Genomic DNA, 23,728 nt, shown 5'->3' with positions numbered 1-23,728 from the left:
AAAAAAAAAAAGTTCACAGAGAAAAAGAGATCATTTAAAAAAATGTCAGAGGAAAATTAGGTTACATACAAAATAATGAGAATCACATTAGCATCTGACTTCTCATCAGCAGAACTGAGATAAGATAGTGAAGGACTTGAAAATTCTGAGGGAAAAGAATTTCGAAACAAAAATCTGCAACCCAGATAAACAATGAGTCAAGTATGACAGCAAATTAAAGACCTCTCCAGACACAGGAATTTTGGAATTTACCTCCCAAGCACTCTTTCTGAAAAAATTCTTTGAAAAGGCAAAGAGGGGCCAGCCCTGTGGCTGAGTGGTTGGGTTCGAACTCTCCGCTGCAGTGGCCCAGGGTTTCACAGGTTGGAATCCTGGGCACGGACATGGCGCCGCTCATCAGGCCATGCTGAGGTGACATCCCACATGCCACAGCTAGAAGGACCCACAACTAAAAATGCACAACTATGTACTGGGGGGCTCTGGGGAGAAAAAGGAAAAATAAAATGTTAGAAAAAAGAAGTGCAAAGAAATGCCAGTATGACTGCAATCACAGGCACAGAAGACAACTAGTGCAAATAAGAGCAGCAAGTCAGAGAACCTGGTGAAGAATGTCTTCAAAAATAAAAAAAAATAATCAGGGTTGGCCTCATGCTGTAGCGGTTAAGTTCGTCACACTCTATCTACTTCAGTGGCGTGGGTTCATGGCTTCGTATCCCAGGTGTGGACCTACACCACTCATCAGCCATGATGTGGCGGTGACCCACATATAAAGTGGAGGAAGACTGGCACAGATGTTAACTCAGGGACAATCTTCCTCAAGCAAAAAAAAGAGAAAAACTGGCAACAGATGGTAGCTCAGGGCTAATCTTCCTCAGCAAAAAACAAAATAAAAGTAAAAACAAAATCCATTTACTATGATTACAAAATTAAAAATCAAAAAATTTGCTATGATAAAGGCTTTTAGTGACATTAAGAAAAAAAGTAATTATAAAATTCCAAGAAAAACTACAGAAAACTAAATTGTGGCATTATTTTCAAGTTTACAGGATGACAGATTTAAGAAAACAGAATCTCTTGGGGCCGGCCTGGTGGCGCATCGGTTAAGTTCACACGTTCCGCTTCTCGCCGGCCCAGGGTTCGCCGGTTCAGATCCTGGGTGCAGACATGGCACCGCTTGGCACGCCATGCTGTGGTAGGCGTCCCACATATGAAGTAGAGGAAGATGGGCACGATGTTAGCTCAGGGCCAGACTTCCTCAGCAAAAAGAGGAGGACTGGCAGTAGTTAGCTCAGGGCTAATCTTCCTCAAAAAAAAAAAAGAAAAAAGAAAATCTCACGTGATCTTGACATTCTTCAAGAAGAGCAACTCTTGACTGCCCCCAAGGTTTATTATTATAAACTTGATTATACTACTTGGTTCTGCACTCAAGAGCATTATTCATAGAAGCAATACTATTTATTGGTTTTCATTTTTTAGAATTTTTAAGTGGTTAAAAATCCTTGACAGGTTTAAGTAAAGGGAGATAAAAGGGAGAGAAACAGAAAGACATTGAAAGACATAGACTTCCTTATGTAACATCACAGTGAGTCAGGGAACGTTGCCTAAAGTTGGTGGCCCAAAAAAATAAAGAATTAAGAACATTTAAAGCTATAAAGGAAATCATCAAAACAGCTACAATTCATAATAATAAAACCCAGGAGTTGGAAGGCACCATTGGCGGTATATGAAATTTCTGATCTTTCATGACAGAAAGTAAAGAGACACTATCATAGACAGATATGCCAAGAAATATAAATATTATTTTAAATTCTGATGGTAACCACAGGAATAAATAAAAACAAATTAGTTTAAAAATAGATATCTCTGGAGAGTGGTGTAATGGACTGGCAGATTTTTACATTTCAAATTCCATCCCTCTATGGTGTTGGAGAAACAAGGTGTGCATATTATTTATAATTTTTAAAAATAAGGATACACTGTCCAATGGTGGAAATTTTCTAAAATGTTAATGCTATGAGTTTTTGGCTAGACCACAACAACATTCTTATACTTTATCATTAATGACTCCAGGATGGTGAGGACAACTCAGAAGTATCTTCCAAAAGTTTAAGCATTCATATACTTTGATCCATCAAGTTTATTGTTAAGAGTCTATCCTAAAGGAAAATTTACATGAGTGGGAACAAATATAAAGGTACAAAGAAGTTTAGTGCACAACTTTGTCTTAGCAAAAACCTCTTGCAAATCCTAAATGTCTATCAATGAGCATGGTTAAATAAGTTACGGTAGATAGATGCTATGGAACGTTATAGAGCAGTTACCTAAAAAAGAGAGCAGTAATGATACAGAAAGATGACCATGATATATCGTGTCGTGAGAAAAGCAAATAGCAAAAGAATATATGTAGTATAATCCCATTTTGCGTAGTGTTTTTTTAAAGTACCTTTTTATATATCCATAAGAATTGTGGAAATATACACAATTATTAGCAGAATAGTGGTGAACTCTGGATGTGAGAGTGGCAAAAGGGAGGGAAGACATTAACTTTTTGCTTCTAATCATTTGAACTTCTTATGAACGTTTATTACCTTTGTAACAGGCAGAAAATCCTTAAGAACACAACTTCAACATTAATCCCACCCTCATCTTTCCACCCCTCCAACCCCCATACTGCTGCATCATAGATAGCCTTCCATACGGCACATAGTAGGAATGTGTGAATCCAGACCTTACAATTGTCTCCAAATCTTACTTCCACGTGATACGTAGAATACAACTGTCGCCATGCATGACTAATGAAAAACATGCATCTTAATGTTGCATTTGGTCTTCAGCTTGGTTGGTCAGGGAATGGTGCTGCTAGTAAAGACAAGGTTGCGAGTGATATCCCCATACAGGTCAGTCGTTATGCAGTCGGCCTGTTTCTATATTCACCAGATGTCATCTTCCTAGTGACAGGACAACAAGGTGTGGCAAGATGGAAGTAAATCCATTTTAACTAACAGGAACACTTCTTAAAAGATACATACTGACAGTGGGCTTCGGTCTCATGGCTGCATTCTGAAGAACATGTTTGTGTATTACGTGCGACCACAGTTTACACTGTTCTTTGCCAGTCAACCACACATAAATGACTGGACCGTGTCATCCATGCTTCCTAGAGAAGGAATGCTGGTTAGCCAGGTACCTGCAGCAACACTGCCTGTCTGTGCTCTGTGGGAGCAGAGTGATGTTGGGGGGGCGGACATGACACACACCACGAGGTTCTCAGTTTCCGGTCTTTAATTCTCTTTAGCCAACACATTGAACACAAAATCAAAGTAATGTGGCAGAGTGAAGGCTTCCCAACCTTAACTGTGCTTGACAAATGATTTTTCTCTCACTACTCATTTTTATAAGAGGGAACAACAAAAAGAGAAAAATCAAAGACTGAAGAAAAACAGAAATAAGGACTTAAGGTGTGACCACAGTGCTAGTTCTATAAATCTCTCTAACAATGGAGTATTTGATTTTGATCTAACTTAAAATATCTATTAAAAATGCCCAAATAAGCAACTCACATCATAAAGATGAATCCTTTTTTTGGACTTTACATTTTTTCAAGATATTATAAACCTATTAAAAACTAGCAATGAAAAGAATATTCTGCTATAAATCTATAGAGTAACTTACCATATCTTATACTCATCAAATATGAATTTACCTAACCAGATCTCAGAAAACCAGCTAGTGGTTCTCAGGAAATAGACTAACTATTATCATCTATTCAAAAAACAAAACAACTAACCAACCAACCAAAGGAAAAGAACAGAACTTTGGGACGGAGTATGCGGAACAGTGGGAGTTAATACTGGGGTTCTGAGATGAGAGTAAAAGTGTGAGGATTTATATAAATAAAGCTGTAAAAAATAAGTCATAGTTCCATTTCAATGTTATTTATTTAAATGTGGCTCACAATACAATTAATTGTATCACTAACACTTCTAAACCTAAGAATTACTACTGAGAATAGGGTAATCATATATGATATCCCTCCCAACTCTTGATCTATAATCTCCTCTTCAATAAACACCTTTCCCAATCAATTCCAACCTGCTAAGTTGAATTAACTTAAATGTGTGTTCCTTTCTTTATACCCTCCACGTTTTTTAGCATCTTTCCTTGCACATATATGACTTAAGCAACATTTACTTCAGGCCTGCAACGTGAGAAGTGCCTTCTTCTGTGTGCTTTTCGGACCCTCACAACAACCCTGTGAGGTAGGTATCATTAGCCCCACTTTACAGAAGAGGAAACGCAAACTGAGAAAGACTGATTTGGCCCAGTGGCAGAGTTGGGATTCAGAGCCAGACCTGCTGACTCTCAGATGAGCAATGTTTGAAGTACCCAAAGGAAAAACAAAGATTGCCGCAAGTAGAACCTATGACTGAACCTAGAATTTTGAAGTAGCTGAAGAAGAGGTTCGATAATATTAGTAATTTCTTCTTCCTTGTCACTTAACCATTGTAAACAGCAATTACACTATATTCTCCTATCATAAAATTTTAAAGGTAACAATATACAGAGCAGGGAATTTAACCCTCCCTTTTTGTAGAAGAGACATATTACAAATAGACTTGCACTCATCATTGACTATGAAAAGACACAGTAAACTGGTACTATTCCACCTCAATCCTTCTGCTAAATGGATAGTGGTAAAGAAGACATAAATACAAATCTATTTGTTATAGTAAATAATAGGAAGAGTGTATTCTGCGGGGATCATGAAAGTGGGTTGCTGTCCAGATAGATTTCGTTTCAAAATACAAAACCTTATCCAAGCAATTTAACCAAGAAAATGTACCACAAACCTATGTGACTAAATTATACGAGGATGCATTCTGGCATCTACACATAATTTAGACACAGATAAAAATGATTATGTAGTAAAATCTGTGGTAACTCTGGAATGTCCTTTCCCATGCAAAAATATGTAAATCAAATCTAAATGACAGTTCATTACAGTGTTTAAAACCCAAAGTTAACACATTTTTCTGTGGAGGATGGTCTTCAAGAGAAAACTTTAAAAAGTTATCATCCTTAATTTGGTCCAAATCAACTATATTCTAACACTACTACTGTTCTACCAAAAGCACCAAGATGTAAAAGATTTTGCAATCCAAATCCTCTCTCAAAGGTTTTTCAAGTTCTCATAACCATTCAAGGCTATCATGAACCTACGAAGATTTCAATAACAAAAGAACATAAAGATTACATTCTTTATTTCTATAGGAAAATTCTAGAGACCAATGGCAGAACTAATAGTAGCACATGAAGACACTGGTTTGCCTGTGTGTCTTGCTTGTCTAACGGAGCTACACAGTTTGAATTCTCTAATCATGTGACACTATCCAAGTGTACTCTAGACTTTTAATAAATACTCATGTTTATTAAGTCCTAACTACAAACCTAACTTTTCCAGTTTTAAAACTTACTAGGGAGGCCGGCCCCGTGGCCGAGCGGTTAGGCTTGCGCGCTCTGCTATGGTGGCCCAGGTTTTCACCAGTTCAGATCCTGGATTCGAACCTAGCACCACTCATCTAGGCCATGATGCGGCAGCATCCCACATGCCACAAATAGAAGGATCGACAACTAAAAATATACAACTATAGACGGGGCGGCTTTGGGGAGAAGAAGGAAAAATAAAAATAAAAATAAAGCTTAAAAAAAAAAGATAAAAGACAAAACTTACTCAGTTTTTAACCAAATGATAAAGAATCAGTATTAAGGAGAATAATAAATTTATTATTCAAGGTGAAGATAAAATGGCAGAAGCCTATCTTGCAGTTCTCTAGGAAATAAATTTTGCTCTGAAGACCCCCACAATTTAAAGGTATCTCCAGACTTGCATGAGTAGATGCTCCATAAATATCTGATTTTAAAAATAGTTACTACATTTAAAGTCACAGAAACTACCTCATAATCTTAGACACATTCTTCTATTATAATACAATAAAGCAGTACTTATTTTAGAATATATACGAAATTAAGATACCATTACAAGAGAGGCTTTAAACCATGTCCAGACATCACTTGTACTGCTTATGAAGACAGGAATGATTGTTTGACCCCTTCTCCATACCCAGGGCCTGGCACCTAGCCTGGCATCTAGTACACAGCAATTACTTGAATAAATGAATGAATACAAATATCCTTTCAGTGATCTTTGATGCACATGACTAAGCTGGAGAAAGGAACTGTGAAAACATGGTCTTCTTTTGCCTTACGTCAACCTGATGGTTCATAAGGAATTTTACAATTATTATTATTTTTTTTTATTTTTTTATTTTTTTTGGTGAGGAAGATTGGCCCCAAGTTTACATCTGTTGCCAATCTTCCTCTTTTTACTTGAGGGAGATTGGCGCTGAGCTCACATCTGTGCCAATCTTCCTCTATTTTGTATGTGGGATGTCGCCACACCATGACTTGATGAGCAGTGAGTTGGTCTGGACCTGGGATCTGAACTCACGAACCCTGGGCCACCGAAGTGGAGCATGTGAACTTAACCACACCACTGGGCCAGACCCCAATTCTTAGAATTTTGAATTGTAAGGTATGTAACAGTTCTTAAATTTTAAAAACCTTTAAAATCTCTTTCATCTTTACTGCTTTATACTAACATTGACAATACAGAAAATGAACAGTTGATTCTTCCCCATTCTAAAGAATCTCCTGCAGCACTAAAAACTAATTCCTAGACACTAAACTTAGTGAGGTAAACCCTAGGATTCCCCCAAAGAGATTAATGTAAGAAAACTCACATATCTTAGGTCTTAAAAAGAACATGTTCATATTTTACCAACTACTTCTAGCCAGCTGAAACCTGACATGCGTGACATGCTTCCCAATTGCTCTGTGTTGTAAAAATATAGCTGTCAGTATTGCCGCAGCTTATTCCAATGACGTGCCCAATATGTCACTGCCACTAAATCATGACCCCCCTACCGCAGCTGGTCTCTACATAATGAAAGGCCACGGGGATTTAAATGCTTCTGAGAAAGGAAAAAAAGCAGGCCCTGACCTCTGAGAACTAATCTGATGCTCACAGCTAGCCTCAATGTTATTACAAACTGATCTGACATTCACAGCTAAACTATCCACTCTCCTGCTGGACAATCTCACTAAACTTCTACATCAAATTAAGTCATTCTGAGACCATGATGAAGTGAGACAAAAACGAGGTCAATGCACAACCCACAAAATACCAAACATCTCTCTTATGCTAAATGAGTGACAGCCCCTCACTTCCTTGAACCCTCCTCCAAATTACCCAAAGCCCAAATCCTATAATACAATCTTTGTAACAACTGAGACACCCCAGGGTTCTCTACTGTCTGTGTACTTTGCTGAAATGAGCAAAGAATCCAACTTGTTCAACTACAAGTGTGTTCCTGGTGGTCTCTGAAGTGTACTGACACTTGTAAATACTAATGGTGGAATGAAAATAAACTAGAAGTCCTAGGGTTACAAAATGACTCTAAAATATGACTTATTAATACACATCTCATAATTCACAGGGCGGGCAGCTTTGGATGACTTTGGTATAAGATTTCTTCCATTTTGCTTTTAATGTCAAGACCATGCTAAAACACGTTGAAAAGTTCAGATAAAGTAATAAGCATTACTGATAATCACATGAAAAATTGTTAAGGCGTAGGAGAAGCCTATCTAGCCAAGTTGATTAGGAGAAGGAGCAGTTCACCAAGAATGACTTCAATCAGAGGCATGCTCAAGGATCTGGGCTACACTCAGATTCAGAAGTATTTTAAAACAAAGACTCCAAGAACATACCTAACGATAATAAAGCCAAAGGTATACAGATAAGGTGAAAAGGGTAACTTTTTTTTAAACAATAGCGCCCATCATAACTAGGGAAAATTTGGGAAACAGGTTAGCTATGAGAAGAAAATGAGAATAAAGAAATGAATGAATAAAGAGAGAATACAACGAGAATAAAATGAAGCAAGATTTTCACATGTACTTTCACTGAAAGATATTTTTAATGTGCAAAATCTCCCACTTTGCAGCTGAATGCTATTTTTCTAAGTATTAGTCACTTCCAAACAAAGGCAGAAAACCAAAAATGCCAACTTAGAACTAACAAGTTTCTACAACACAAGCCAATCTACTATAGACACTAAAATGAGCAATTTGTCAAAAAAACATATATTTCAAAGCTAATCTATATGTTTAACACAAAAGTTAAAAACTAGGAGTCATGAAGAACCTGAGGGGAATAATCATCAAAAAGAAGCCCCACTCTGTCCCAAAGAAAAGGCAGAAAACACTTGGTTAATTGTCAACTACAAAATCAGCTTTTTAATTAAAAAAGCCTATGAAAGAAAATCACCCATTACATACCTTCCAGATAAAACTGGAAGATTTTCATGTCTAGGGGGTGGGGACAAGGGGTAAGTATACGCCAGTTACCCAAGTGCCTGGCCTGGAAGACGTAAAGGTTTGCAGCTTCAGTCTGAGACTGCAAACATGAAAGGCACTGTCGTCAAAGGTGCATCATTTCTTAGGAACCTGCATTGTGTGAGACTTCTGCATTGTGTGAGAGAGAAACATTTTCACCACCACTGCCCTCTCTCTGTGTAACACGTATTACAATCTGATTTCCCTTGTTAAATAGGCATTACCACTTACTTTTTATGATGAAAATGTGGTTATTCAACAAGCAGAAGGAGCAATGATTTAAACTCATTTTCTGATGTTATCAGGCACTTCAAAACCATGACTTCAATATAACAATGAGAACTAGCTTTTTAAGAAATACTTAAAAGTTTGTTCAAAGACGATATATATTATACCAAGTAATGCCCATGTAACTTACAGTAAGAGAAGGAAGTTGTGGTCTCCCTGAGTCCATGTGGTAAATGAGGTATTAACAAATATTTTAGGGAACAATGGGCTAAATATTCATAAGTTACATTTCCTAAGTTTATATCCTTTCACCTTCATTTGCATTAGGGTATTAAAAATAATCTAATATGAAGACTGACCTTTCCACTAAAGCTGACCTCCTCTGTAAATCTCTCCTAAAATTTTTTTTAATACACATTCATTGCCTGGTGAATTTCAGCACATGTTTAATTCAAATGTGATTCTAAAATAATGATGAAGGAAACACCACAATGTCGACTAATCTCTCTTTACAGTCTATACACCAACGCGCCCAGCCTTATCCTTTACAAGGACCACAGTCCTTGGAATGCCTCTTCCAGGGCTGAGACTGTCCTCTACCATACTGAGCCCTTCAAATATCTATCATCTCATGGGCTCTAATCTCTAACGTCCAGTTCCTAAATCAGAACTGTGTCATATCTTATTTCCTCACTGTGAGAGAACGGATTTTTTTTTTTACAGAGTCCAAAATATAAAGGCAAAAACTACATTAAAGACAGCTAATTCAAAAAGTTAAAGAATTTTATAGTAACTAATTTAATGATTTCTCTGCTAGAATTTAACAAATCGAATAAAATGCCTAGAAAATACTCTTGAAGAATTGTTTTAATAAACATTTTATTTTTACCCAGAAGACTCTTGGTAGTTTCTATTTGCATGGCACATTAAAATAGTATATCTACAAAAGTAAAAATGTTCTCAAAAATCAGATTGATAAAACACCTGAAAAAGACGTAAATAAAAGTTTCCATAAATTTCTGAAAACTAAATGATCTGATTTGACCATTACAAAACATATATAAAATATTAAGAACACCAAACTTCTGAAGTATTTAACATTCAGGGTCTACAGAAAGAACGTTAAAACTGGGCACTGTACCATATAACCTCAAGAAAGAAGCAGGATTTAAGTTCAGAAATCACTAAACTTACAATGCTCTTTAATTCCTAATATCTCCTTTAATATCATCCTGTTTGCTCTTACAGTCACTTTATTAGTCTGGCCCATATCTGCTAGATCCTAGGCAAGGATTTAGCACCCACCCTGCAACAAACACCACCAGAGACTTCTGGAATAGAACAGGCTACACACTAGCCCGTCTGCTGTCAGCTGGCAAGTTTGATGGGATGGGGACAGAGGGTGATCAAGAAGCCCAAACAGATGACATTAGATTTCTGTATTTAAGTCTTGTCTATTGTGACAAAAAATATGTAGGATATACTCTCCCCAAGACTCCTAACTTACCAGTGATCACATAATCATCAAGGATGACAAACAGAAATGACAGTTACCAGAGCTATCACTAGATCACCCAACTTTACTACTAAATGGAGTCAGAAATTAATTATTGTGATTAAATTTGGTCAATAGGAAAAAACCTGTTCTTCCCCCAGATAAAAATAAAGGCTGTCCTGATGAAAGTCTGGATACCAACGACCACAGTCTGCTGCAGTGTGATGAGCTGTGAAAACTCGATTTTCAGTGTATTCAGCATTCCTGTTCACCACGGTACTTAGCCAGTTCACAAAACGTATTTGAAGAAATGAAAGAACTAGGGAAATGTTGGAAATGCTGCTTAAGGGACAAGGCCATGTCTTGTGAATTTATACCAGCAAGAGAACCAAGCACAGCACCTTGATCACAGTGGGTAATCATTAAATATTTGATTCATCTAACAATTAAAATAGAATCTTTAAATGCTTCTGTATGAAGTCTCAAAAGGGCCAATGCTAAGTATGGAATTTTTTACATCTGAAAACATTAGAAAATCACAACTTTGTTTAGACAAGTGGTCATATTTATGGACTACCTATAAATAAAAACCTATACTACTGTACTAACTAATGACAATGGCTGAAAAACATAAATGAGAAAAGTAAAATACACTTCTGAAATAATTTGTATCCTTAAACAGGCAGAGATATGGAAGCAGGCTCTGAAATCAGCTTTGGAAAGGACATAATGGATGACTTTGATTGAACACTCTTTATGACACTAGTTAAGTGCTTCTCATAAATTAACCAATTTAATTCTTACAACTCGGTAAGGTCAGTACTATTATTAATCCCCATTATACAGATAAGGACACACACACAGTAGTGTGACTTGCCCCAGTGTCACACAACTGCTAAGGGCTAAAACGGTGACTAACATCCAGGTTCCCGAGCCTATGACTGTAATAATACACAATACTCTCTCTTTATATATTACTTTTATTGTGTTGCTTTTAGTAACAAGAAACTAGTAAATAAAGCTAATCAGAAAAAAACAATAAAACATTACTTTCAAAAGAGCATGGATGCAAATCAAGGAAAGGAAATTATGACAGCTCTACACAAGGAAGTGAGATGACAGAAACCAAAAAATAACAAAGTAAACCTGAAAAAGAGTAGAGAAACAGGAAAAACAATTCAATGAAAATATCCTTGAAAGTCCAAACTATCTACTAAAAGGCTTAGGTGGGAAAGAGGCAGGAGGAACCTTTAGAGTGCCGAAAACATTCTGTATCTTGATGTAAGAGATGGTTAAATGGGTGTGTAAATATGTAAAAATATATTACTGTACACATAAGAATTGTGTGCTTTTCTGTATATGTGGGTATATAATTCAAAAGTGTAAATATTTAAAAAAATTTTTAAAGATTTGGTGGTTTTGAGGCTCCATTCACTACTTCAAACAATAGGGTTAATAAAATGATCTAATGTCTCACCAAAGACATTTTTAGAGCAGAAGTTGGCAACACGTCTTCGTGGGATGCACCCTACCCCTTCGCCCTTTGTAATGAATGTGCCTGCATGCCTGACTGTCAGACTTTTGGGTCTGCCCTAAAACATGAAACTGCAGTTAACAGACAACCAGCCCAGGTTACTGTCAAAGTGAACCAGCTATCTGGAAAGGGAATGCCTCCTACAGCCTTCCTGACAGCTGGCAAGCTAAACACAGCACAATGTCAGCAACGAAAAGCCTAACAGCTCACACAACAGTCCATTCTCTTACCATTCTGCAGGAAAAAATTTCCATAATCCAATCCAAATATGATGTCCTATATCCTCGCCACCTCCTACACACTAGACCTATAGACCATAAGTACTACTTTCATATAAAATCCTTTACATATTTGAGAATGACTAAACTTCTCTTAAGTCTCTTATCCACGCTGAATACTAAATTTCCCTCTACTCTTCCTCATGATTTCCAGACCCTTCCCATTCTCATCATCTCCCCTGGATAATTAAGCTCCACCATTCTGAATATCTGTTTTTACTAAATGGGGGAGGACACAACACCTCAAGAATTCACACTAATCTTCTAAAACCCAGGGTTATTTTTATACGAATTCTCATAAACCAGTCTATAAACTCTAGAATTGAGATTGAAAATCTAAGTACACGACTTTACATTTATCTCTATTTAAAATTTTACATATTAAGTTTCTATTCATTAAGTTTAATATCACAGAATCTTTTTGAACCCTGACATCTAGAGAACTTCTGCTTGTAGTTTTTAATCCCCTGATTAAATCAATTTGCGAGGCAAGCCATCAAGATTAATAAAAAATGTTAAACAGGACAGAGGCCAAGTACAGAATCTTGCAGCATACAACACTCTACGTACTTGCCTCAAAGGTAACAAAGTTCTAATGAAAACTTAACTTTGGAAGTGACCTTTCAATCACGCAGCTATAAAGCCAAGATCCTTTACCACAATACACAGATTAGTTCAAAAGACTGCCTATGGTTTGGCTACAATTTCCTTGACCCTCTCCAGTAATTCTAGAAAATCGGGGTTGTTTCAGCACGACTTATTCCAAACCCCTGGTCCTCAGTGAAAGCAGTAATGTCCCTTCATGAGCATTGTGTAAAGATTTCCTTCTCAGGGGCCGGCCCCGTGGCCAAGTAGTTAAGTTCAGGTGCTCCACTTCGGTGGCCCAGGGTTTCACCAGTTTGGATCCCAGGCACAGAGCTAGCACCACTCATCAGGCCATGCTGAGGCGGCGTCCCACACAGCATAACCAGAAGGACCTACAACTAGAATATACAACTATACTGGGGGGCTTTGGAGAAAAAGAAGAGGGGAAGAAAAAAAAGATGGGCAACAGATGTTAGCTCAGGTGCCAATCCTTAAAAGAAAAAAAAGATTTTTCTCCTCAGAGCCTGTATGTGTGTGCACTGGTACCTTCTAAAAAAGTTTTATGTGGGGCCAGCTCCGTGGCCGAGTAGTTAAATTCGCGCGCTCCACTTCGGCAGCCCAGGGTTTCGCCGGTTCAGATCCTGGGCGCTGACCCGGCACTGCTCATCAGGCCATACTGGGGCGGCATCCCACGTGCCACAACTAGAGAAAGACCCACAACTGAAAACACACAACTATGTACCAAGGGTGCTTTGGGGAGAAAAAGGAAAAAAATAAAATCTTAAAAAAGAAAGTTTTATGTGTAGCAGCCATTATCAATTTAGTTCATTTCAGAAGAGCAGAGGTTACAAAGTATTCATTAGAAAAGGCAGTCATCAGGCTTGACAAGATCAAGAACTAGTAACTACTCTTAACATTTGATGACTCCTAGCCTCACAGATTACTTTGTTTAATTACAGAAAATGTGTTTTGGAGATAAAATATTGAGCTCCCTGGTATGGAGTTTCTAGAACTCACCTTTGTATTCCTCGGTTCTGCATTCATGCTGATTTCCCTCAGTATTTCTTAATTGTTTTAATGTGGTAGAACACTTATAATTTCCACCTTTGACAAAACAAACCTGGAAACCGAGTGGGGACTCCCATACCCTTTGACAGGCAAAGGGAGATGGTGATGCTGGTTGCAGAGAATGCTCAACCTTCAACTTTTGAATACTTAATTTACAAAGGAGAAAAATATGTATAGAGCCCGAAAACAGCAAGAACTTAGCCACTTTTTAAGCTATGTATCCTAAACTGGATCTCTACATGATATCCTTACTTTTGCCAGTTCAGAAGTAGAGTCATGCGTACCTAATAACCGGGATATGTTCTGAGAAGTGTGTCATTAGGTAACTCTGTCACTGTGTGAACATCATAGACTGTGCTTACCCAAACCTAGACAGTATAGACTATACACACCCAGGCTCTACGGTAATACCCTTATGGGACCACCATCGTATACGTGGTCCATCATTGACCAACACGTCATTGTGTAGCGCATGACTGTACAGACAAAGGGGCACACGCTAGTTGCGGAGGGCTGTAACAAAGCAGCACAGCAGGGCCCGCCCCGATGGCCTAGCAGTTAAGTTTGCCACACTCCACTTTGGCGACCCGGATTTGATTCCCGGGTGTGGACCTACACCACTTGTCTGTCAGTGGCCATGCTGTGGCAGCAGCTCATACACAAAAAGAGGAAAGTGGGCAGCAGCTATTAGCTCAGGGAAAATCTTTCTCAGCCAAAAAAAAAATAAAGTAAAAAAAATAAAGCAGCACACTGGGCTGTGGAGTTCTACCTACCCTACTCAAAGGCACCATAGGTACCCTGTGGTGGCTGGGCCTTTCTGGTGTTCCCTAGAGACCAACGCAATATTTAACAGCAGCAGCAAGTTAAAGCAGATACAATTCACTGGACTAATCCAAATAACATGTGGTGATATTCTAACACCATGCTAAGCAGGTAAAGTTCTCTCCAACAGAACTAGACTAAAATACACTCAAGGGGAAGGAACAGCAAGAGGCCTCAGCAGATCAGCCTTGAGAGATTCAATAGTGAGCTTTGCTGAAACTGAGACTATTCTATGAAACAATCTGTAAAAAAAAGGATAAATGACTTGAAAAATTACCATTTCTTACTTTAAACAGAAATTCTTATTCTGGTCTCTTTATAACTAAAGTAGGTGCTTCTTAGAAATTTCTGAGATACGATTTAAATCAAACTTTAAAATGATTTTCTGGTATATCACAAAAAAGTGAGTAAAAGAAAAAAGTGACTATGAAAAAAAGACAATATTTGTTTTGGTACTTAACCTCCCTCATTGACAAATAACTTATTTTTGATGATACCATATATATTTTGTTTTGCTTTGTTTTGTTTTTGAGGAAGACTAGCCCTGAGCTAACTACTGCCAATCCTCCTCTTTTTGCTGAGGAAGACTGGCTCTGAGCTCACATCCATGCCCATCTTCCTCTACTTTATATGTGGGACGCCTACCACAGCATGGCGTGCCAAGTGGTGCCATGTCCACACCCAGGATCCAAACCCGCGAACCCCAGGCTGCCAAAGCGGAACATGCGAACTTAACTGCTGCACCACCAGGCCGGCCCCGAGGATACCATATTTTAATCATATACTTTTATTACAGAATCTACCCACTAAAAATGAAAAAACCAAAAGCATATTACTTAACTAATATTATCAGCTCTTTCCAAAGCTCTGGAATTTAACTTAAAAACTATCAAAGACCTAATTAGCTGCAAAGCTCTACAATATAACAAGGTAACCAATTCATCCACAAATAGAAATTTCAGCCTCTCTCAAAATAAACTGAAGCAGACAACTACAGAATATTTAACAAATGGTAAGATGCAAAAGCTCTTTCTGAAATTCAACTGCCTAAATTATTAATCAGTGATTTGTTGCTGTCAGAAAATGGAATCTTTATATTTAAGAGTGTCTGGGAATTGCTTTTGACTCTTAATTAAAACAGTGAATGACAGCATCAGCGTGCAGCTCTGCCATCCCAAGAAAGCTACAAATCTGTCTTCGGTACGCGCAATATTTAAAACAACTGCAGAGATAGGAAGAACAAAGCCCAATATAAAAATCTAAAACAATTTCTGTAAAAATGTTAACATACCATATAAAATGAATACTTCAAGACCCTACTACAATAACTTCTTCAAGTAATGTGCTTTAGACATAAATATTAACTCTTTTCTCCTCTCACAATATACTCAGATAATTATTTACATAGGAGAACCTACCATGATCCAGTCTTTTCAGGAGAGCAGAAGGAAAAGAGCCTTAAATAAACTCATCCTCAAAATAAGTAACCACAGATAGAGAAAACAGGCGTCCATATGTAAAATGGGTCCACATGGTTCTTCGTATGATTACATGAGAAGTGCGTGAAGTGCTTTTAATAACTAAAATATGCTGTTAGTGGAAGGAGTTATTTTGCTACAGGCTATTTTAAAGGAAGCTGGGTATGTCTGTTTCTCATCTTGGGGATAACAGACAGGCTTTTGTGAAATGTTTTGTAAAACACTGTACAAATAAATTAGGTCCATGAATCATAAAGTATGTGATTTGCCAATTTTACTTTAATAAGTAAAATTATTTCCAATAAAAAGCATCAGAGATTTTTCGAACACTCAGACTTTGTAAATACGTCTTCACAGAGTTCAAAAACACACTGCTGAACCAAAAGATCTTTGCAAAGGGGTTTATCTCATTTATTAAAAACCAAAGTCAAATGCAGTCAGGACGGGATACACAGGGACTTAACACAAGTATTAATATTCTTTTTCTTAAGCTACGTGTACTCAGGGGTTCATTTCCTGTCCATCAGCGCCATATTTGAAAACTGAAAACAGATCTTACCTCCTGAATAAGTCTCAGTATTAACTCCCTACATCCATGTTGTTTTTACATGACCTAGTATACATCTTACAACCCATTTACAGTTTGAACTATTCACTGTGGTTTAATTTTTCTGTTGTTAAATGTATGATACATCGAAAATCTATAATCTATATGGACAGTTTTAAAGAAGAATGGTAAAATGAATTTGAGCACCTAAATGAGTTCCTTCTACCCACACCCTTCTCCTCTCTCAAAAAAACTTTATAATTCTCTCATCACAGCTCAGGAAGACATTATTACATCCATGCTGATATTACTTTTAACACAAAAAAGAGGCAGTTTAATATAGTGGTTAAGAACATGAACTCTGGAGCCAAATAACCTAGGTTCAAAAAGAGCTCTAGCTCATACAAAACACATGACCTCGGGCAGGTTTACTTAACTTTTCGTACCCTGGTTACTCATTTGTAAAATATGGAGCAAACGGTATTCATCCCCTAGGGTTATTGGGAAGATTCAATGAAGTACTTAGAACACGCCTGATACACAGTAAGTATAATGTGTGAGCTACTGATGTTAAAATCAAGAAGGTAAAACAAACCTAAGCATACTGAAACTTGTAAAGTGGATTCTTTTTAAGAGTATTATTCTTCTTGGTAAAATCTACTTCAGTATTCTTACTGATTCTCTATTTTCAACCTTTCTCATTTACATTCCAGCTAGTCCTAAGCAATCTGCTTCTAATTCTACAGGGATAAAACTATACTTCTAATACTATCATGACTCTTTTCCCATATTATCCAACACCTGAGGTTTGTGAAAATATCTTATGTTCCCCACTAAACTTTAAGAAGCATGAGGGTATGGGTCATATCTTGTAAAAACATTCTTCTATCTATGGTAGCATGCATATAGTATATGCTCATTAATTAAATAAATGGATTTTAATGGCTCTATTTCAATTGGAGTCAAATGCATAAACATCAGTAACCCAGGGGCTCATTTAGATTCATGTATTCCTGGTGCTGAAATGTTATTTTAATCCCAATCCATAAGTTGAGTGCTGTACTTCATACCAGAAAAGAACGATAAATGTGTATAAATTATGCTGACCTGCATACACTTGAGTAATAGGTGGACAATATACGGTATTTCTCAATGCTGCAGCATAGTCGATTCCATAAGCGTGTGTTTTTCCTAACTATGGACCCAACACCACAACCTTTTGAGTAGTAAATCTCCTGACACTAGATCTATGCCCATTTTAACCTTAAAAATACTAATTACTTTCTCTTAATTTTCTTTTTCCAAGAAGCCCAAGAACAGTCTCAGAAAGGACACTGAAAAGTAAGTGTAGATTCTGCACTCGGTAGTGCAGTATTGTGGCTGCGGTCCACGTGCAGAAATCCTGTGTGTTTACAGGTGTGAGACGGTGTCAAGAACACATGACAGCAGTCTCCAGATACTTCAAGGGCTGCCATGCAGAAGGGAGCAAAGACTTAATCTCTCACGGTCCAGAGGGCAGGACAAGTTGTAAGAAGCAGATTTCTGATATAACAAAGAACCTGCTGAAAATTTGAGCTATCTAAAATTGGAAAAGAGAATCATGTGAGGTAGTGAATACTGTAGCACTAAAAATGTTTGTGAGCAGAAGACTTGTTTTCAGGAATGACGCAGAAAAGACTTGAGCAATTTGTAGAGTTAGACTACATGATCACAAACGTCCCCTTCAATGAAAACATTCCTGGATTTTCTGAATACTTAATCCCAAGTGACAGTTTGATGCACAGTACTAACATGCTACAGGAGTATGCTTATCTACCTGATCTTACAGAGTCTATGTGGCCTACAGGAACATCGTCCCTTCATACAGAGCAACTAACATTTTGGAAGGGGGAAGGGTCTATTCCTAATTGTTTGACTTGGCAATCCAACTTTCTCTTACGAATAGAGCTAAACTAAGCTCAATTTTAAAACTTCTAAAATTTAAAAATTTTAAATTTTAAACTAAGCTCAATAAAATTTTATTTTAATAATTTGGCATCACCCCTTGAGACAACTAGAGTTCCATCATCCCCGATCCCCAACCCACAAAGTGAAGGAGAGGAAAACTTGAACAGCATTGGTTTCATTATTTTGTAATCATGTCTCAACTTCAGAAAATTTAAAAAAATGAGGAATGACAGAAAATGGATAACTGGAATCTAATAACTCATCTACTACACCAGATGTCCTATCAGAACTACTACTTGGGTGGTATAATTAACTTGGTTCATATTTGTTATACTCTTCGAGGTACTAGGAAAAAACATCGTGACTATAAAGCAAGTAGAATATTTTTCATAAGGAAGCAAAAAATACAAATAATCTAGAACATAAATCCTAAAAGTGCATGGAGATTCATTATACTCTTGTGCATGTTTGAAATTTCCTCAGTAAAAACTTCAAAAGAGCCCACATAAAAAACAAAAATTCAACTCTCAGTTAACATTGACATAATATTGGTATAATTTTTAAGATAGGAAAGAAAAGGTAATGATTCAGCATCTTCTTAACTTTACCCAAATTCACCTAGACTCAAATCTGAAAATATTTAACTAGTAGCTAATTCCTTACATAAACTCTAAATTTCAGAGAAAAGTTCTCAAGCACTATTTAGAAGCAGTTTCATTACCAAAACTGAGTAACACTTCATTGGAACTTTGGATTGAAAAATGTTATCATGTAGCAAGTTTTCTTCTTCTTTTAATCCAAGATGCATAGTGGTCTTATATTAGACTTCACAATTATGCTCCCAGTCCGTTGTAAAATTAATTGTTTTGATACTTTAGAATTGCTTTTACCAAATAAAGTTATTTTGTTTCTTCTGTATTTCTTAGGATTTTCAAAGCCTAGAAAAAGTTATTTATCTTATTTCTGTTTAACACCTAAGACTTCCGTAATAGTGAGGAAAGATGCAGTATTAGTGTAGCATTAGGCTAGGAGTCAAACGCTAAGATTCGAGCCCTGGCTCTCAACTTATTTTACCTTAAACATGTCACTTAAGCCTTCTGGGTCATGGTGCTCATGTATAAAATAACTCAGACTAGATGATTTCAAAGACTCCGTCTAGTTCCAAAGTTCTACAGTATTATGACTTTCACAGTGAGTACACTCCTCCAATGACAGGTTCTATATCCTTATGCTTGCTATCACGATATACTACTGTGGATGAACCCACACAAAATGTGCAAACTCAGGAATGTTTAAACAAATGTGATAGAAACAAAATACTGGCTTGAAATGTGGGTTAAATATCAAGAGTATTTATTTTGTTGTCTGGAAAGCACCGACACTATATGCTGGAAATAAAGCTCTGAAAAGTTGTAAAGTATTCAAACTTCAACCAAGACAACCAACTGACTCTTGAACAGAAAGAAAAATCTCTGAATAGTAATTTCTTAACACCCAATGTCTATGGCACCCATTCTCCCACCCTGCATTTATGTGTCAGAGGAAGATGTTATTTTTATGGCATATTAAAATCAAGACTATGGAGTATAAGGTACTCTTTGTTAAATCAGTACAGGTTCAATTAAGCACTTGAGAAACTACCTTTCTAGTTAATAATAAACTAATGTGATTTAGGTAGAAGCTTAAATGTTTTTGTTTCAATGTTTGTATTGCATACGTAAAACACACAGTTAATTCCCTAACTCTAACACCACTAAATTCACATAAATGGTGTTATTGTACTATTAGTATTTCAACAGCCTCACTTTATGAAGTATAAAACTAAGCTAATCCAAGTGAAAAGATAAATTTCTTTTGTAGGATGGAGTAATTTCATAGGCCTTAGTTTATAATTAGGAAATCAATAACTCAAACAAGGAATCTCTCCAAAATTTAATAACATGTGGGCCATGTAGTACAAATGTGGCATACTAAAAAACCACCTGCTTTCAGAAACAGCAATGTAAGTGCAGCTATTGATACCTCAATTAATTCATACTGTAAGAGGACTGTCAGGAGAATGTGCATTATCCAACTAAAATTATAGCGTCAGTATGCTGGAGAAAGCTGTCCTGGGTACAAGACAGGAAAAGGAACAGAGCCCTCAGTGATGCACACAGACAAGCAAGGAACTGAGGGGAAAAGGGAGAAGAAAGGGAACACTTGTATTTAATTTACAGCTAAAAGAATTCAAAGATAATATTAGTAGTAAAAATATACAAAATGATTTTGAACCTGAGAGAGCTCAAGTTTCTTAAAAGAGCTTGACTAAGATGATGTATATGTAAAAAACTGAATGGAGATGTAAGCTGGTATTGTGGTATTGTGATGATTTAACCACAAATGCCTTCCCTATTTAAATATTCCAATCAGTACTGTTAGTACACGTACCTCGGAGAATTCTTTCCTCATGGCAACGAAGAAAGTCCCAGATTCTAACAGTGCCGTCATCAGAGCATGTAGCAAATTTATTATCCGTGGGTGAGAAACTGTTACATGAAGACACACAGCAGGGGAAAGAAGTCAGCATTTAACAGATTATCTGTGCTTCTCAGACAGGGAAAAACAAAAACACTGTGCTGCGTTATAAACAGGAGAGGGAAGTATCCAACAGTGCAGAAGCCCTTGAAGAAAATGCTGTCAGCTAACAAACGCATCTCATCAAAAGAAGAATTCAACAGAGTAGTTGCTTGAGTTTTCAATCATCAATATTCAGAGAACTTTACGAGTGTATCATTAGTACTAATGATCCCCACACTCCCCACCGTACAGTATTTCCTATCGTACCAACAGAAAACATGGAGCTGATTTAAGTATAGAAAACTAAGTAAATTCTATTTTTGTAACAATATTCCTGTGAACAGTCTTTTAAATCAAACAGGAATACTGCTTAAAAGATTAGCATCAGCTTCTGCCTCAGACTCTTCACAAAATGGTAAGTAGAAAAAATTTAGGCAGGCTATTTAAAGACTGGTTGCCAAACATCCCTACATATGATGTTTCTCATTTATTTAAAAGGTCTGTGAAAACTTTCACACCTTCTTCCCGGCAAGCTATCCCATGAATGAAGCACCTTTTGAGGAAAACCTAAACATAGGGACATTCAGACTGTGTTTAAAGCCAAAGGATCTGCCACAAAGGAGGGAGCCATTTTCCCCTCCCTCTAGTGAAAGACCATCAAGTTTCTCAGCTGACTCTAAGAACTCCCTTGAACTTTTGAATCCCATGACTACGAAAGCACCAACTGTGAAAACTCAATGTATGGGTAGGACACTAAGTCAAAGTCTTTGAAGAAGCATGTTTATCCAACAATTTTTGTTAAGATTCTGAAAGTAGAAACAAGTGACTGCAGTGGATGATGTTTCTATAAAGACCACCTCCTCCCACACGTGGGTGGCACAACCATAAAGAACGCTGCTTAGCTTTATTCTGAGGCTGCAGCAATTCTTCAGGCTTGTTTTTGAAGCTTTTTTCCCCAGTTTAACTAATGTATCTCATTGATATGTAAAAAATATACAACTCACTGAAAATATTTTAAAGTCCAATTATTACACATTTGCATAACTGATGTTGTCAACAGTGAATCAGAAGAAGAGTCCTAGAGTCTTCTTGACAACGGTCTCCTTACAGTTTCAAAGCTTGAGGAACCCATTCATTAATCCATTAATGTTTGCCACATCCAGAGTTACTTGTGAGAGTTTTTAGTCCTACTATACTTTCCTTTTGAAGTCATGGCATAACCAAGCCAACCAGGTCTTCACTTAAGCCTTTTTTTCTTGTATTTTGTGTGAACTCTGAAGGTGTTTTCTGTAGGCTTTAGATTTTATTCAGTTGTATAATTAAAGACTGAATTCTTTATTTGGAATGAAATATTCTTGTCTTACACAGTAGGTAATAAAAAGGAATAACGTATACACATTATTAACCATAAATGAAAAGAGAAAACCAGTGCAAAATGCGGCAGACAATACATCTCTAACATATTGCAAAGGCTGATACCACGACAACACTACTTCAGAAAGGTGCCAGCAAAATGGTGAATGTGAGAAAACAAAGAAAAATATTGTGTTTATAGGGTGCAGAAAGTTTCCCAGAATCTGACAGAGCCCATGCATCTCTGCACCCAGAATACACTCAGAGAATAATTTAACCATGACAATAGGGACTACAGAAAATGGTATATTGTGTATAAACCTGGCCTCTCTAATCGCCTCCTTATGTGCCTGGAACATCTTGACGTTGTTCATGTTCGACTGCCAATATTTCACATATCCTCCGTGGTCTGCTGTCAACATCCACATGTCATTATGTGACCAAGTCATGGCCCTCACTGGACTATCGTGAGCCTGTGAAAACATAAAACATTTGCAAACATTATATAGAAGATGAAAGGCTTTACAAGAGCATGTATTAACTCACGGCCATTTGTCCAATTATAAGTTTAAAATGCCAATAAAATGCCTATATCACAAGTTCTTTACAATACCACAAGATGATGCTACCACCTGATGATTACTATTACCTGTAATATTGTTTCAAAATTGAAAGTGAGTCCATTCCACAAGGTGAACTCTCCACTAGAAGCTCCAGTAACCAACCGTCTTCCTTCTGGAGTCCACTGGGGAAGGAAAAAACACAGGTTATACAAGGTCACAAATCCTCAACCTTAACTAATTTTAAAACACTCAGAAAGTCTTTATTTATAAAAGATCCAATACTCAACATTAAATAGATGACACTGACTTTCACTTAAGTGTAGCTTAGATCTACAAGCAAGTACTTTGGCAGAAAAGAACTTATATTAACACAGTGCAGGGAAAGCTCCAACATTTTATTTTAGCTCATTAACTAAATTAAAAACAGTAAGTGCAGTGACTCCCTGGTTAGGGTATATACACCTAAACACTCTAAAGAGCATTCCAAAACAAAATATGCAAAGACCTCATTTTCCTATGATACATGGCAGACGAACATAAATAAGATGCTCAGTCACCAGAAAAACTCAAAGACTGAATGAAGGATTTGGCTTATTGTAACAGCTAGTGGGCCAACTGAAGCAGAAAAGTTACTGTGTTTTATGAAAAAACAGTGTAACAGTAAGTACCAATTTAAGGACATCAAGGCTATCAAACTTTTCCTGGCAACTAAATCTAATAAAAAAAACTTTTTAAAGCTCTCCTCCACTCACAGTATCAAGCAGTGACAAGTCTTATCCCGATCTCCTCTTAAAAAAATGTAATACAAGAGTCA

The 23,728-nt window shown here is 37.0% G+C and overlaps 1 protein-coding gene across 2 annotated transcripts in view; it reads right to left on the bottom strand.

Moving 5' to 3' along the window:
- Positions 1-23,728, bottom strand: part of WDR33 (WD repeat domain 33) — a 96,476-nt gene that overhangs the window by 33,762 nt on the left and 38,986 nt on the right. For both annotated transcript variants that reach the window (XM_046659392.1, XM_046659393.1), the window contains exons 5-7: positions 23,001-23,096; positions 22,673-22,824; positions 20,870-20,967 (exon numbers count right to left, since the gene is read on the bottom strand). In XM_046659392.1, coding sequence (XP_046515348.1) covers positions 20,870-20,967; positions 22,673-22,824; positions 23,001-23,096 — 346 coding nt within the window. The remainder of the gene's footprint in view (positions 1-20,869; positions 20,968-22,672; positions 22,825-23,000; positions 23,097-23,728) is intronic.

The sequence above is a fragment of the Equus quagga genome, chromosome 4, assembly GCF_021613505.1.
Source record: "Equus quagga isolate Etosha38 chromosome 4, UCLA_HA_Equagga_1.0, whole genome shotgun sequence".
Taxonomy (NCBI): Eukaryota; Metazoa; Chordata; class Mammalia; order Perissodactyla; family Equidae; genus Equus; species Equus quagga.
Note: the sequence above shows the minus strand (reverse complement) of the source record. Positions and strands in the feature narration are given on the sequence as shown.